Source organism: Psammomys obesus, unplaced genomic scaffold (assembly GCF_907164565.1).
Source record: "Psammomys obesus unplaced genomic scaffold, mPsaObe1.curated_primary_1811, whole genome shotgun sequence".
Classification (NCBI taxonomy): domain Eukaryota; kingdom Metazoa; phylum Chordata; class Mammalia; order Rodentia; family Muridae; genus Psammomys; species Psammomys obesus.
This window is the reverse complement of record NW_026588368.1, coordinates 3,594,926-3,612,273: the sequence shown is the minus strand read 5'-3', so window position 1 is coordinate 3,612,273 and position 17,348 is coordinate 3,594,926. Positions and strand designations below refer to the sequence as shown.

General features: G+C 45.9%; 1 protein-coding gene across 1 annotated transcript in view; it reads left to right on the top strand.

The window, feature by feature from the left end:
* The window catches only part of Cacna1c (calcium voltage-gated channel subunit alpha1 C), a 184,150-nt gene that overhangs the window by 95,340 nt on the left and 71,462 nt on the right, over positions 1-17,348 (top strand). The window contains exons 16-20 of the mRNA XM_055604274.1: positions 7,559-7,691; positions 8,059-8,188; positions 9,582-9,641; positions 13,457-13,563; positions 16,068-16,155. Of these exons, the coding sequence (XP_055460249.1) occupies positions 7,559-7,691; positions 8,059-8,188; positions 9,582-9,641; positions 13,457-13,563; positions 16,068-16,155 (518 nt within the window). The remainder of the gene's footprint in view (positions 1-7,558; positions 7,692-8,058; positions 8,189-9,581; positions 9,642-13,456; positions 13,564-16,067; positions 16,156-17,348) is intronic.

Below are 17,348 nucleotides of genomic sequence, written 5' to 3'. Positions count from 1 at the left end.
AAAGAACCTTCCCCACTAAAGCATCTTGTACCTGGATTTAAGTATTACCAGTTGCCATGTGAGGGAAATACTTATCCTGGTTTCCTAATAATAATATTAAGAGAGATGATACCATATTTGAGGAAGGCTTTTTAAATTATAATTACTTTGACTTATTCTTTTTTAAATTACTGGGTTTTTTTTAAGAGGGGGTTTAGTTCCCCCATCAGTGGAAGTGTACTGATATGTACTATGTATAGGGAGTTAGGGTAGCTAACATTTCTATCATGCTAAACATATTAAATTTTTTTTATATTAGCTTGTGATAGTTATACATATTTATGGAACCCAGAAAGATATACTTACCCATGTTTGTGATATACGCTGACCAAATTAGGTCAATGTATATCAGGAATTTTCTATATTCCTGTCTTCGGAGACTTTGAACATCTCATATCTAGTTCTTCATAAAATAAGTACTAGGTTACTGTGAGGTCCTGTCCCATCCCTCCTCTACTGTGGACACTAGAACCCATTCCTCTGCCCAAGTGTCAGTGGCTGCTACTCAACCTTCCTCTACCCTAAGAGGCTCTTGTCCTTTTCTACTTGGAATCTTCTTTCACTCAAAAAAGAACATTTTGATAAAAAGTTTATTAATTTTTTATGTGTATTAGTGTTTTGGCTGCATGTATATCTATGCACTGTGTTCATGCCTCATGCCTAGAGAGACCAAAAGAAGCCATTGGATCCCCTAGAACTGGAGTTACAGATGGTTGTGAGCCACCATGTAGGTGTTGGAACTTGAACTTGGGTCCTCTGGAAAAGCAGCCAGTGCTTGTAACCTCTGAGCCATCTTTCCAGCCACACCCAAGAAATTTTCATGTCACTTCAAGTATATAGGTATATAAAATAAGTATACAAATTAACTATTTTCTAATAGTAATAACTTTCATGAAGAGCTTTATCATAAAATAATTCCATATACATATAATTTTATGAGCTATTGAAAACTAATGCAAATGTTCATACTAATGAGATGGAGAGATGTATTTTTATGTAAAGAAACAAACCTTGCCTGAATACTTGATGCTGCAGGGCATAGAGCATCTTCAACACTTTTCATGATTGATCAATATTTTTATAATTCTCAATAATAAGAATACTACTTCACACAAAACTTAAGTATTAAACACTAGACCTATGTTTAGGACCAGATGTAGAAATTGTTAGAAATATCATCCTAATCCCAAGCCCAAAATTCATTTAATAATTTTTTTAATGACACTCAAGTCAGCAACTCAAACAGCAGTTTTTAAAATCCAGCATCCCAACATGTGAGAATCCAAAGATAATTTGATTCTTGTACTAGAGGAAGGATGATAGTAAGAGAGTGCCCGTTTCCCACAATGAAACCATATGTATCTGCAACAGCACAAGATTCTGTATATGCTTTATAATCTGTGACAGTTTTCTGTCTGAATTGCAACGTCCCACGCACTGTTTGCCGGTACAGTGTGGGGTGGTAGCACAGGCAGTGGACGTGCAGGCTGGGTGTTAGAACCTCGGCTGCAGGCTCATGAGCGGTGTGACACATGAGCAAGGGCTGCCGGAGACATCTCTGATTCGCCTCATCTTTGCTTTTTGAATCCTGTTTTGGCAATTGCACATTCATAAACCTTTCACGATGGGCAGAGTTTTTATAACCCCCATCTTCAGTTACAAGACCCCTTATGGGGCCATGACCCACAGTTTAAGGAGCTGTGCTCTTATGCCACTGTTGTGTTTAAGCTTTCATTATGCCATGTGTGCTGCTAGCACTGTCAACTTATATATTTTATTAGTATAACATATGTCACTGCATTATGCTCACCTAATAACAGTCAATCCAAAATCCATCTTGTCATTACTCAGGAGGCATTGCTCACTATGAGGACAGCTGCCATCACAGATGTCCCATTTATGGCTCCATAAAATGCTTTCAGGTCTCTCGTTTGCAAAAGAAATGCTTGCTGACTAGATTCTGTGCATCTCTCTGATGCGTAACTTGACAGGTTGTCTCCTCTCAAATGGTTTTAAGGTCAGAGGCCCTGGCTCTTCCTCCACAGTATACATCCCAGCTTCTGGAAGCCCCATGCCAGCATGAGCCTTAGGCTTGCTTCTTCAAGCTGCCAATTTGTCACAAACTCCAAGCTTGAAGTCAACACACAGAAAATGACTGGATTTTAATGACCTTTTTTCTCCAAACAGGTTAGACTGCATTGGACCGGTAACCCAAGGAGGTAGCCAAGAGGCATGTTTTTAAGCAAAGCTATGTTTCTTCCACTGGCTCTCTATTGGGTCTGCAAATATGTGATAGGCCTCCTCCCTGGAAGGTCCTTTTCTCTTCTACCTACATTCCCTTCTCCCTGCAGGAAAAGTAGGAACTGGTGTCTGTGGCTCACATATAATGAAGAGGAGAGGGTGGCCAGGATTTGATGTCTTAAAACCCTTTAGGGTTTATGTGGAAGGCTGCATAGAAATTTAAAGGCTTGCTAGAAACAGTGGCTCAGTGCAATGGAAAGATTTTGTCTAGGTCCCCAGTAAAAAAAATTCTATTCTAAAATGATGTTTTTGAGATAATTGGGAGAAAATTGAATATGGACTAGGAACTAAATTATTTTAAGTAGATTCTTCTTAATCATGTTAGTATAATAATGCGGTGATTCTGTTTCTAAACTACTACAGTGTTTATGTCTAGAGTCTGAAGTGTTTAGAAGTTGCTTTTAAAACATTTCAATGGTCTCTTAAAGTGAGAACAGAAAAGATAAGTGAAACTATAGCAGCCAAATGTTAGTAGACATTGAAAGCAGACATAGAGAGCCACTCTACAAGTCTCTCAACTCCTGTGTATAGTTTTCAAAGTTTAAATAAAATTACAGTAAAAAGAGCATACCACGGCGCTCAGTTCCCACCGCTTTGGCGGTGGGGCTGTGTAGGCCCAAGCTGCAGCTTGTAATTTACAATAAAAAGACCCTCATGTGTTTTGCAACGGAGTCGATTCCTGTAGATCTTTTGGGGGCTCGCAAACTAGGTATAACATTTGGAGGCCCCACTGGGATTCTAGGGCCCCCCAAGACCTCAGGACTGATCCGGAGGGTCTCATACCAGCTGCAAGTCCCGAAATCCTGGCAGTAGCTCCCCCAAGGTCTCCGAGAAGATTTGGGCACAACGACAGATGACTGCGACTCTGGATTGTGGTATGCTAACCACTGGGCAACACTGCCTCAACTGGCCCACTGCTAGGGCCCAGCCTAAGCTGTGGACAAAGCCGGGGACATCTGAAGAGCCATTGTCTCACATTGTGAGAGGCAAGATTTTCACCTGTTTAACTCTGTTCCGGGATCAGCTGTGGACTGCAAGCTGAAATCTGGATTTCCTGGAAACTGACCTGATTGCTCCCTGCCTCTTCGGGTGGATCAACTAACCAGATGCTTGGGACTGCCCTATTGCCCAGCCTTTGACTGGCATTTCAGCCTCCCTAGCCCCTGATGCCTACGGTCCAACGGTCAGCATCGAGGAAGCTCCAGAACACAGATCTTCGCCCAAATCCCCCCTAGCAGGCTGAAATGCTAAGTCAAAAGTGGCTCCCTGGCATTAGCTATTATCTTGGGCATCTGCTTAGCTGAAATAAAAACTAATATTGCAGCAACTGGGCTAAAAGCCTAGAGAGACCCTAGAAAAAAAGGATAATAGTTCTCCTTGGCTTACTACCCCTATATCTACCCTGAAGGGACCCCTACTCATTTTGATTTTTATTTTTGGGGCCTTGTATTTTCAATTACTTAATGGCTTTCATAAAAAAAATGCTTGAGCATTACACTAATGGTATTCAGATCCCATTATAAAAAGGTAAATCTATAAGATACAAGGGGTCATGTCTGGAAGACCCAAGATTGGGTCTTCAAATGATCATGGGAAAGGGGGAAATGAGAGACCAAAGTGACAGCTCTCGTTAAAACCTAGAGTAGGTGCCTAGGTGCGGTAAAGTAGTTAGTAATGGCCTGAGGGGAGAGCTACCTCGCTGCATTCTTTCCCCACCCACTAGAGATACGGTTGCTAGGAAACTGGACCATCCCCCTAGGGAGGGAGACCTGGTCATTAATGGCCTGGGAACCTTCCTATAGCCAATCGATTCAAAATGTAGCATTTTGACCAATAGATGCTTGCCAGGCAGGAATTGCCCCTGCCTTGGATATGCTGGGAGGGACCAGAATCTATAAATCACCCAACTAACCTGGGCACGGGCGCTCAGTTCCCACCGCTTTGGCGGTGGGGCTGTGTAGGCCCAAGCTGCAGCTTGTAATTTACAATAAAAAGACCCTCATGTGTTTTGCAAAAAAAAAAAAAAAAAAAAAAAAGAGCATACCACTGTTGGCCCCAAGAGGAGCCCGCCCCAAGCTGCTGTGGCCTGGAGAATGCAGCCCCATGTACACTGTGGGGGGCCGGTCTAGGTTGGAGTCTTTTCACATACATACTCAGCCCAAGCCAAGCTTGAACTCCCACTTCTGCGTGTCAGGGGGATGGCAAACCTCCTATGTCTGTGACAACGATCTTGAGCTGTACTGTTCTAAGTAGAATATAGAATGATACCTTCTTTAGCCTCTTGTACACACTTGCCTCCATTTTTCTCGTCCTTGTACCCTTTAATTTTTTTCTGTTGGTCAGCTTTCTGGCGTTGATGAAATACCAGAGATAGTGACTCCGTAAGGATGAAAGGCTGAATCACTCACAGAGTCAAAGGCCGAAGTCCTTGGTCCTTTGGCGGAGTCACATGGGCCTTTGGCAAGGCGACATAGGTCAAGTATCAGGGTGTGTAGTTACGTTGCTTATAAAAGTGCAGAAGTTTAATTGTCATCAAGACCAAGGGCTCCTGGGCTGGACTGTGGCTCAGCTGGTAGAATGCTTGTCTGTGATCACGAAGCCCTGGGTCCAATCCACAGATCACATGGGTACCACATAAAATAGATGTGGTCACACATGCAAATAACCCCAGCACTTGGGTGGTAGAACAGAGGGATGGGGGGGGGGTGTCACTCCTTAGAGCCTGAGTACTCAGGACACTGGGGTGAAGGCTACTCTCAAAAGCATGTTTTCTGGAAAAATGCAGGCAGGGTTCTAGCTTATATCTTGCCTTCTGGTTACTGTCACCTCCCTACCCTCTGCTATTTTCCTCCCACACCTGTTAGTCCACTCGCCACTTCCCCTACAAGTCCCTTCTTAGATCCATGTCTGCACTGACGTTCTTGTTGACTCTGCAGAGAAGGCAACGAAGGGAAACTCAAAGAGAGGGGGCATTATCCTAGCCAGTATTACAACTTCCTGGGACCTAAGAATAACCACACATTGGATGCCTTAAAATAAAGCCAGACACTTAAAGCCTGACATCAGATTGTTAGAGCCATTCTCATTATGCTTGATCTATGACAAATCCTTGCTTGCCTCTTAATTCCTCGTGGTAGCCAGAAGAACTCATCTTGTAGGCCAACCGTGCCAATCTCTGCCTCTGTCTTTCCTCACATGGCCTTCTAACTTATGTGCGCCTTTAATATGTTCTTATAAGAGCAGCTATCATTAGAGGTATGGCCCAACAGAGTCCATCATAATTAATTACATAGGCAAAGACCCTGTTTCTAAGGTCATACTCTGGAATTCTGGGTGTGCGTGGAGAATGCTAGCCAACTCGCTGAAGTTACTGGCCGGGAAATGATTGGGTTTGAGCAGATAGTTTGTTAGAAATTCAGATCAGGCAAGGATGAGACTGAGAGAGATGTTGAACACTAATTTCATATGCTCAGCATCTGTCCTGTGGGTAGAGACGGCAGTGTGAGAGCTGACGCTTTCACGGCTTCAGCTGCATGCCAGACATGGGTTCTGAAATATCCATGCGCTATTACTATTATTTCAACCTAGGAACAGCTGAGCTCAGGGAGCCCAAATGCAAGAGCCATGTTCAGAAGGAAACAGGGTTGTGATTTAGATGGAGGCATTTTCTGGGGCTTCCATGTTCCTGTTCCCTTTCCCAGGCTGTGTGTGTCCAAGAATATCTGACCAGAAGCATGCAGAGTGCCTTCTCCCATAGACGCTGTGAGGCAAGCTAAGTAGGAACTGTTCAACTTTAATTTTCCAAAACTGCGGCCACTGCCAGAAGAGCAAGGGAGTGCCTTCATCTGATGTCAGTTTCTAACTAACGTCAGGATGGAAGATCTCTTTTCATTGCTTGAGTTCTACTGTCCCTGCCTTGTTTTTGTTGTTGCTTTGAAAAATCGTGGGAAAATACAGGGATTTTGAAGTATAATTTGTGAAGTTTTTTTTTAAAAATAAATTTTAGTTAAATTTGTTCTTTGACAACTTTATGCATGTATATAGTATGTGGCACATTCTGGTTACTCTTACGGCGGCGTCCCCACCTCTTCTGCGTCCCTTCCACCCCTGTCCTCCACACCCACTTCCCTACATTCACGTCTTTTGTTTGGCTCCACGACTCACTGAGTTGAACCAGCGCTGCCTATGTGACTGTGGAATTGGAACTGTCCATTGCAGTCTGGTGGGCTCTTTGATAGGTATACAGCTGAAGTCAATAACCTCCCCTACCCAGAATCCAGCGGATCCAGTAGTTCAGCAGGGAGAGGTAGAGCCCATGAGTCTCTCCACATCCATGATGGATTAATGGTAGGCCCAGCAGAGGCAACCCCAGCTGCTGTGGGATCCTGCTTGCCACGGCTGTCAGACCCAGAAGATAGCGTTCTGCAGCTCTTACTCCTGTCTTCAGGCTCACGCAGTTCTTCCAGCCCTTCTTTTGTCATGTTCCCTGAGGCTTAAATTTAAATGTCCCACTTAGGGCTGAGCACACGACTGTCACTTATTCTTAGCACCTACAGCAACCAAGAGGGTCTGCATTTGCTACCAGCCACTGCAACTGAAAGATTCTCTGATCGCAACTGAAAGTAGCACTTGTCTGTGGGTATAAGAATAAATATTTAGAAGGCAAGTTTGTGGCTGTGTCAATTCAGTCACAAAGCAATCGTAAGTTTCCTCGTTTGATCGATGGGAGTTTATAGAGCAGACTCCCCTATAAGTTATTTCACACGTCGGCTAAGCCATCCCCTTTTCTCAGCTGCATCTAGAATGAATAGGTGACACCTGATAAATGCCTGGGCTCACCCACCCTGTTCTCTAGCACTGTTCAATCAGAGTTAACCAGTCATCTGGTTTTTTGGGTTTGGTTTGGTTTGGTTTTCTGCCTCAGGATTAGGGGATTTCCCAGCATACAGGATTTTCAGTTTTAAAACCAGAAGAGATTAACAAATATGAACATATTGTCCATCTTATCTACATCCTCTAGTACTATATACTTCCAGCAACGTCTCTCTCTAACAGAGGTGACCTCTGATAGCCCCAGGAGGTGGGGGCAGAATATCTGCCTGGATTGTCATCCTGTAGCTCGGAGACCCCAGGGGTGTCTTGATCCCGCAGTAGGATGGCGGAGAGGTGAGAGTGAGCTTTGGAGTTGTTGAGAATGGATCCTTTCTCTTCCTTTCAGGGGAAGAAGAGGAGGAGGAGCCTGAGATGCCTGTGGGGCCACGCCCCCGGCCCCTGTCTGAGCTGCACCTTAAGGAAAAGGCAGTGCCCATGCCGGAAGCCAGCGCATTTTTCATCTTCAGCCCAAACAACAGGTGGGTAAGGACGGCGGGGAATGAGAAGTCCGCTTCCTCCTGGATCCAAATGCCTGTAGCCAACCTACAGAAGCCTGGGTGCTCCTAGATCCCCACAGCTTATATGGAGACAGTCTGTTCTGGTTTTAAATTGAGAGGGTCCTGGGTTGTAAATCAGATGGGCTGCAGTTACTTCTCTCCCCAAGTTTGAATTGTGAAGTATTCCTGCTCGGCCAGCGGTTGCCTTTCACACTTCACTGAATCCATTTACCCTAAGATACTTAGGTTAAATAGTACTGGTTAGAAAGACTGAGGGGACAGGCCCCTGAGGCCCGGGCAGTACCTCATCTTTCCTGACACGTCTGTCCTCTTCCTCCCTCCCACACAGGTTCCGCCTGCAGTGCCACCGCATTGTGAACGACACGATCTTCACCAACCTCATCCTCTTCTTCATTCTGCTCAGCAGCATCTCTCTGGCTGCTGAGGACCCCGTCCAGCACACCTCCTTCAGGAACCATGTATGCACTCTATTTATCCTCTGCACCCTGTCCTTCTGAGAGTGGAGCGGGCCCACAGCTTGTGCTGCTGACTCCATTGCTCAGTGAGGAGGCCTGCTATGAACCTCACGATCCGTAGACAGTGACGGTTCCCTTAAGAGATTAGGATTTTGATAGAAAACCCAGCCTCGGAGCTTTCACTAAGCAAGTGAGCATGTGCCCAGATGCATTTGGCTGGTTGATAATAGACAGTGGTCAGGCATCTTGTTGCCTGTGGATGTTCCCCAGGAAACTCAAGTTGCCTATAAGTCAGCCATGTGGCCACTGGTTTCAAGGCCTGCTCCCATTTCCTCTGACCAAGAAAAACCATTGGCGATTAGGTGTCAGTGGTAAGGCTGACATTCTCAGAAAGAGTACTGTGATAATCTTCAATAGAGTAAATCTGTTTGGAGCTTCAAAAGGCTCTGGTGATCAATATTAAATACTAAAATAGGAATCAGTATGCCTCAAAACCCCAAAGCCTTATTAAATCTCAGCCACATAGACATGAAGAAAAGAGCCACTGCTCTGAAGCTGCATCCATAATAAACAAAGTTCTCAGCTCTGGGATCCTGCCGGCCCCAGGCTGTCTTGCTGAGGTCAGCAGGAGTGGCCTCAGCCATGGTCCATTTCCTAAGATGGACTCAAGTATCGATGCTATAAGCTTGTCCTCAGCCTGGGCTGACCTGGAGGACTTCCTTCCTAGGTCCCAAGGCCATGACAGCAGTATAAATGTCCTCCTCTGGCACAGGATGCCACATCCATGTGAGAGCTGAGCATCTGAGTAGCCATGAAAACAACAAACCCATTCTCTGCTCTTTTGCCCAACAACCCATGGAGTATTCTGGGTTTGCAAGTAAATTGGGTTGATGTGAGAAGCATCCAAACAGATGCTGCTTAGACCCTGTTCCTGCTGAGGCCTGCCCTGGAAGCTCCCCGCTCTGGCCTGCAGACATCACACTAGGCCAGAGCCTCCTATGCTAGCCCTGAGTGGGAGCCAGTGTCTCTCCTACTTGTCTCACCTGTCTCCATGTAGAAATGCTCTGGTGGTGTGGGGGGAGGAACACCTTGTTTTGAAGTGCTTTTCCTTTTCTGGTGAACATCCACTGACCTCCCCCCCCTCCGCTTGTGTCTGCCCTCCCTCCCCCATCCTATTTGTTTTTGTTTTGCAGATTCTGTTTTATTTTGACATTGTTTTCACTACCATTTTCACCATTGAAATTGCTCTGAAGGTAACACCCCATCTCCCTCTCTCTTCCTTCCTCTCTCTGCCAGTCCCAGCTCTCTGCTGCTGTCTGTCTTGTTGCTAACACATGCTCCTGTTGGTGTTGGGTGCACTCTCAGAGCCACTAATCCAATTCTGCTTATTTTTCAGATCCTAGGCAATGCAGACTATGTCTTCACTAGTATCTTTACATTAGAAATTATCCTTAAGGTAATGCCCCCTGAGCCACGTGTCTCTGTCTTTCTGTGTCTCTGCTCTGTCTGGCTGACTCTTCTGTTTCCTTCACTCTCTAACTCTTGTGTCCTCACCTCATGCTGTCACTTTGTCCCAGCTCAGATGCCAGAAGAAGGGACCTGACCCACCACACCGCTCCCTTCTGCTCACTAAGCAGCAGTCCTAGGCCTAGGAGAGTCACACACAGGCTGTGTCACCGTGGGTGCTGTCCCATTGCCGGCTGAGCATGGTGGCTGTCAGCAGTGCTCAGTTTGGATGCACCTCCTCCAATCAGCTGGTGGCTGAGCCCTCCTTGAAATTCTCTCTCCCTCCTCCTGCAGAGAGGAAACACCCCACACGCTCTAGAAAGGCAACACCTCTGGAGCATGAAGGAGTCACTTTGGCCCCTCTCTTCGGAGGCTTATCATCAACACCTGTCTCAGAACCAAGGCAATCATAAGGGCTAAGCAGAAGTGGGGGCCTTGTGACAGTAATGGAGGCAGGATTGGGAGCCAGCATCCCAACCAGATTATACAGCCAACGACTAGAGATTATCTCTAAGCCTTTGTAACCTGGAAATCAGCAACTCCCGTGAAAGGTCTCATTACAGGTTGCCGAGTGTATGTCTGCACCTGTAAACTGATGTGTGACCTTGGCGGTCCACCTGGGCTATACGACCTTGGGTAATGTTGGCTTCCCTCTGAGCAATGGGGAGATTTTCACCCTTGCACAGAACAGAAAGATCATTGTCCCTGAACACACAGGTTTTAGTGTAAGCATCGTCCTGGGACACTTGCCTAGGACACCCTCTCCCAAAAAGCTCAGGCCTCTCTTCAGATCATCTTTAGGTAGATACAAGCTGATGTCCAGTCTGAGTGTGTACCAGTACCAGCTACAGACCTTTCTTTTTCCTGACAAAACCCTCATATCATGCCCAGCTTTTTAGTGGGCTTGACATTTCTGTCTCATCCAGATAAAAACTTGAGTTGAGAAGTTTCTGTATGCCTCCCGGGATGTCCTTAGACCTCAGAGGCTCAGGTGTGCTGGACCCTAGCTTCCCTTGCTCGCCAACTGCATGGCTCATATTTTTCTTTCCTGCTCAGAGAGAGTAGAAAGGTGACAGAGTCCCTTTCCATGGTGAGCTGCTTTGCTGTTACACCCTGGACTCAAGGTCACAAGCAGGTACTAGGAGATCTTTCCCAGGACAAGAAAATCTCTGAGGCCCAGTTCTCAGGACCCCATGCCGAGCTTCGCTTGAGGATTTCAATGGTGCTTTCTCCTTAGGATTGCCATGCAATCAGAAATGAAAGTCTCTGCAAGCATTGCCATGGCAAGCCCTTCCCCCTCACCATACTTCTTCCTTCTTCTGCTTCCAGTCTCTCTTATGCTCGCTGTGCTTCTGAATACCCCTCCCAGCATTCCCCCCACTTCCCATGCCTCCCACACCTGGGTTTGTCTGCCCATCTGGGAGGCCCTGTATCATGCCAAGGCACTGGCTGTGAGGGTGCCCAGAGCCTCAGTTGCTGTAAGGGACTGTTGAAGGGTCTGGGGCCATTTGTCTTTAAAAGGTCAGGACAGGTAGTAGCACACTAGTTAGTCTAAATAAGGAACAGAACTGTTCCACGGAAGGAAAGCAGACTCAGGACCAGCTATGGTAATGACAAATGTGAGGAGATGGTTTCTCCCTAGAGATACACCTTGAGAAATGTGGTTGTCTGGGATCGGATGGTAGGAGACAGTTTCCCCTCCTGTTCAAAGAAATTTGGAGTTTGTGTCTCATTCCATTCCTTTCTCAGTAGATGGGTGCTTAGTCCCAGGCCTTTCCTGATAAATAGCTTGAGGCTTCCTGGAAGCAGGGACCAGCTGGGTGACAGTCAGTAGCACAGGGTAGAAGAAAAACAGTTGTATAGGTACCTGGACCTGGCTTTTTCTGGTGCCATGAATGCACATAGTCTTCAAATGAATGTTCTCTCTTCTAGGTATCTACTTGCCCTTTCTCGTAACCATTCTTACTCTGATCTTGCCAGGGCACATGTCCATTGCTCCCACCCAACATTCTCATGCTTTCTGAAGGGCTGGTCTACTTCTGGGGTCGGGGACAAAACAAGTCCAAAGTCAAAGAGACAGAACTGTGTGATGAGCCACTCTGTCCCCCTGTCTAAAACTTTATGGTGAATATGAACTGTAGCAGCCACTTAATTCCACTCTCTGGGGTCCAGGTCCTCACAGAAACATAGGGCAGTGAGCCCTCCAGATTGTAGTCTATGGGAGAGATCTATAGCCATATTACCCCTTTTATGTACTCTCCCCACTTCTAAAAACTGCTGCACAACACAGCTTCCCGAGTCCCCTGCAATCTCCTGCTGCAGGAGATAAATGGAAAGAATTAGGTCGCGAGAGCTATTTTTGCCAATTTCCCCATGTTGGCTTTTGTATTGGTCGTTGGGTGTACCACCCTGGACACGCTCTGATTCCAAAGAGAAAATCTGGACTCCAGATGACCAGGAAACTTCTCTTGGTCTCTCAACCATCAGTTCCAGATTTTTTCTTGGGCAGATGCTTCATGACCCATAGCCTTATCCAGGCTCATCCTGGGTAGCTGGAGACCTTTACTTCCTTCAGCAAAGTGCGACTATACAGAGTACACAGTTTGTTACAAGCACAGGAGGCAACATTAGTCAGATCCTGTAACAATAACTGTCACCTTACATGTTCTTGTTTTGAACATTTTTCAGAGAACGTTCTCTTTGCTTTGCTGTCTGACCCTCACAGAAACACGAAATATCACGCATGCTTTATAGATAAGGACATATTCTTCCTTTGTACGGGGAAGAATATAAATTTCGAACCCAAGTTATAGTGAGAGAACACATCTCTGGGGCTTGCCACGTGCAGAGGCGTGTCCTAAGTGCTTTATGTATAATTGTTCCACTGATGCTCACAATCCATGGGCCAAGTGGTGCTGTTATCTCAATGTGCAGAGGTGGGAAATGAGTCACAGAAAAGTTCATTTTTCACATGAAGCACATGAAAGGTAGTAGTATTGGGATCTGAGTAGAGGTCATCTGCTTCAGAGCCTGTATTGTGTACCTCTGTACCACCTTGCCCCCTCTGGACATAGCTCCTCCTCTAGATATAGTCTAGAAAGCAGACAGTAGCACTGAGCCTATACATTTCACAGAGAGCTTCAGCACCACTGAGACCAAGGCATAAAGAGAGGCTAAGGACGGTTATTGGGTCAACCCAGAGGACTCCAAAGGAAGCTGACCAGTTTGCCTAAGACAGAGATTTTCTAGGGTGTGGGATTCTTTCAGTGGCGGAGCCAATTACATCCTAGAGAAATCAGGATGGTTGGACACCCACCTGGGTATGTCTCATCCTTCCCTTGATGCCTAGTGTCTCAGCTGGCCCTGAGGGTAAACCATGGAAAGGAGGTTAGGAGGTGCCCACATAGAGAAAACATAACCTATGACGAAGCAGCAAAGGCCCTGAGGGCTGGAGCCACGTTGGCCTGGGCCTGAAGGACAGAGGAATGTTAGAGAATGTTAGAGGAGTGTGATGGTGCCAATCTGAAAGGGCTTTGGGTTGAAGAACCTGACACGTGTCCGGAGCTGGGGAAGTTCTTCGGTGGTTGAATGGATGGCTACAGAGTTTCTTGGCACTGCGTCACCTTCAGTCCTTCCTGCTGTCCCTGTGCAGTGCTTGGGCTCTCCCCTGGGGTCGCTGACGCTGTAGGCAGGAAAGCATGGTGTCTGGCTGCTGCCTCTGAAGCCTAGGCAGGTCACTCACTCCTGTTCTCCGCCTCCCTGCAGATGACTGCTTACGGGGCCTTCCTGCACAAGGGCTCTTTCTGCCGAAACTACTTCAACATCCTGGACCTGCTGGTGGTTAGCGTGTCCCTCATCTCCTTTGGCATCCAGTGAGTCCCTCTACCCAAGATGGGGGCAAGCAGCTAGGAATGGGTGTCAAAGAAGTCAGCCAAGTCCTGGGGAGCCTCCCTTCTGGACTCCCTTCTCACCCTGTGACTGTGATTGGAATAGACTGTGTGGTCTGAAGTAGGCCATGATGTTCGTTTTGGTTCCTCCTCCTTTCCCTCCTCCCCTCCCTCCTCTTCCTTCCCTTTCTTCCCCCCCCCCAACCCCTACTTGTGGTGCTTGGGATTGAGCACAAGGCCTAACTTGCTACTCAAGTGCTCTATACCACTAAACAGCTTTTTAGTTGGCATAGGTCACACTAAATTGCCAGAGATAACCTTGAACTTATGACTCTCCTGAATATCTGTGTTTATATGCCTATAAACCACCAAGCCCTATTTAATTTCTTTTGGAGTATATTGCTCACAACAATTTGTTTAAATGTCTAGACTCTTGTCATAGCAGGGACGGGCTATTATAAACATTATAATGAACATTATAAAAAAACAGAGAGCTATGTTACCGTCCTCTCCCGAGGTTTTTCTCACTGTGCTTAAGGCCATAGGCTGCCCGACAGCTGTCCAAACATGCCATTGCTATGACCTACCCTGGCCCAGCTCAGCCTCTTTCCCTAATTTCCACCTCTGTTCTCAGTCAAAGCACACATAGGCACACGCAGAGGAGATGTACAGGAGGAAGGTGGGGAGTACTGATTTTTAGTCTTAGCTGCACAGAGGAACCTGCTGGGTGAGTTATAAAGAATCCACTCCTGGAGGTTTTGATGGGCAGTACAGGTAAGAGCTGTAAAACTCTCTAGCTCAATTCGCTCTAAAGTCAAGTTGCAGACCTTGCTCGGGTTTTTAAAAGAAATTTGACTTTGAGTTTCTGCCTCTTTTTAACAGCTATGCTTATTAATCCCCCACTCTGAATTTTAAAACATTTTCACATATCTATTCTCCCACAGTACACACACACACACACACACACACACCTACCTCTAAGGCAGGCAAGGAACATGTTATTATAAAATTTGGTGTTTAGGACATTAGGTGATTCCTCCAAGGTTATACCAGTGACAGAGAAAGGCTTGCATCCCAAGTGTCTTGGGTCTCCCTTCCCAAGGTTGGTTCATGGTTAGCCTTTGTAGTGAAATGGGGGCCATGCGAGTGAAAGCCTATACTTTGTTTATCAATTATGTTACCCCGAATTCCTCTCTGGGAGCCTAGACATCCAGACTCTCACCTCAGCACTACCACAAGCCACTGTTTCACTTTGACCCAATAATTCCTCTCAGTTGTGTTTTGATTTTTGTTTTGTTTGTCCCCATCCATCTTTTAAATTTTGTCCATTGTGATGCAGTACGAACTGCCTGCCTCCCAGGGATGCTGTGGGAACAGTGATAGATAGGAACGTCCTTTATGTCTTTGGAAATAAAGATCCATGAACCAGAGAAATTGAATTTCTGTACCAGCTTTCTCTTGACATAGGAAGAATAAAAATCAGCACTTGCTTCCACATCAGACCCTTTTTTTGATCCCAAGGCGAGTTCGAGTCCTCTTGTCAAGCTGGGAAAGGTACTCTAATTAGCACTCTGGGTCAGAACACACTGCAAAGGCTGCTCAACGGCTGAACGCGGTTAAAGAGTTCCACTCGGTTGGGACAGACAGAAACCATCTAGCCACCTTGCTGAGGGCTTATGGGAGCACCTGTCATCACTCCTTCACAGAAAGGAGCAATAGGCCGAGGCTCCCAGTTGTTCTGGCATTCCGAGCATGTCCTGAACCATGGTAGAATTTATATACTGTAGCAGGCAAGGACTTGGGCATTGTGTTTGGACATATTTCAGAATCCCTTCCACATACCTGCCACCTCCCACCACGGGCCTAAAGTTCACCATCGTACACTTAGTACGTGGTGTAGTGATGCTTCGGGCAGGCAAGATAGCAAACACGCCATTTTACTTAGACACTCATAATATGTCCTGCACCCCTGCTACCTAATGTCCATAAATCCTCCCTCAATCCCTGAAACAATCCTTTGAGCTAATCACTGCCTCGTCTTCCAGATGAAAAACTATGGCACAGGAAATTAAGTATGTATTCCGAGTGATTCAGCTTGTAGGTAGTAGCAATGGGGATGGAATCCAGGTCTGGCTTGCTTTCACTGTCCTCTTTTGACACTGTAGATATCTCTTAAGTCACATACTGTATTGCTGATGACTTGGCTTTTGTGTTGCATCCCTACCCACTCCAGTGTTGGGGATCAAAAGAATGGCCACAAGCAGCCAGGCAAGCCTTCACCCTGAGCTGTAGCCCCCCTTCTCCGTTTGTGTCTTTCACAAGGAGGCCCTAGGTTCTTAGCGATTAGTAAGAGAAGTTCTCAGTCCTAAGACAGATTCTGCATTTTTTTTTTTTTAGTTTGTCTAAGATGTCTGGACAGCATTGCCACATGTCATTCTCTGCTCTAACACAGTTTTGCCAACTTACCACCCGCCCTGTTTCTCTCCCAGGTCCAGCGCAATCAACGTTGTGAAGATTTTACGAGTGCTGCGAGTCCTCAGGCCCCTCAGGGCCATCAACAGGGCCAAGGGGCTAAAGGTGAACTAAAGAGGTCTGGGTGGGCAGCCAGTAAACATTAGTGGAAGCTGTGTTGAAGGGTGGGCCACAGGACATACGGATAAGTGTCTCCCATGTTAGAGTCAGCCTCTTAACCAAAATGTTTCATAGGGTAAGCCTTAATACCGCAGGTGATGAGTCAATCTCTGAATTACCTGAGTCTTGGTAAGGTGAACATTGAGGCTGGGGTCCCTAATGTTTGCAAAGAATTTGCAAAGAATTTTACTGACTTAACACAGAGACAGAGAGGGGCCAAGATACTAGGAAGTTGTTGGTCCTACCTGGTCAGGATCTAGAGTTTATATAGCATTGACTGGTTTTCCCAACTGGCAATGAGTGACCTGCTGGGCAATTGAATTTCCCTAATCTGTTTCTTACGTGGCTCAACAAACAGATGTCCCAAGGCACACGCAGTACTCTTCCACGTAGCTAACATTCAAATAGGTAGGAGTCACGCAAGGGAGAAGCCATTTTTTAATTAACCATCACACTGTTTAGTCTTCCAATCCCTTGTCAAAGCAATAGACAAATAAATGAATAACAAAAGCAAAACAAACAAACAAAAAAACCCACAAATTTTTCCTTAAAGAGAATAAGATGTAGTATATTTTGGAGCCGAGTATGAGTAGTTATAACCTGGGTGTTCCAAACACCATGGTTTTGTTGTTGTTTAATGGCTTGTTTGTTTATTATTTTAATTGACATGCATCATAACAGGTTTTCTCCAAGCCGAATATTCATACTTCCTTCTGATTATCTTGCCTTCCCTCACTTCTCCCCCACCAGGCCCTGCCCCACTTCTCTGTTATATATCTTTGTCCTCAGTATTTCCTATTCCACTTTCCTATCTCATGTAACACTATCCTCCCAACCCCTGCCTTGAAGCCTCTTTTTTTCCCATTTCTTGTTGTATGGTGAGTACTCACATTTGCTCCTGCCTAAATACACACACTTAATTAAAAGCCAGGATCTGAGTGAGAGAACTTGCAACTATTGTCTTTGTACACCCATCTCGCATAATAGTGTTCTCCAGCTCCATTCATTTTCTTACAAATTTCATTAACTTTTCTTTACCACTGAAAACAATTCCACTGCCTACATGTACCGCATTTTCACTATCTGCTCATCTGCAAAGTCCATGTTTTCCTGTGGTGCTGGTTGTTTTCTTTTGAAAA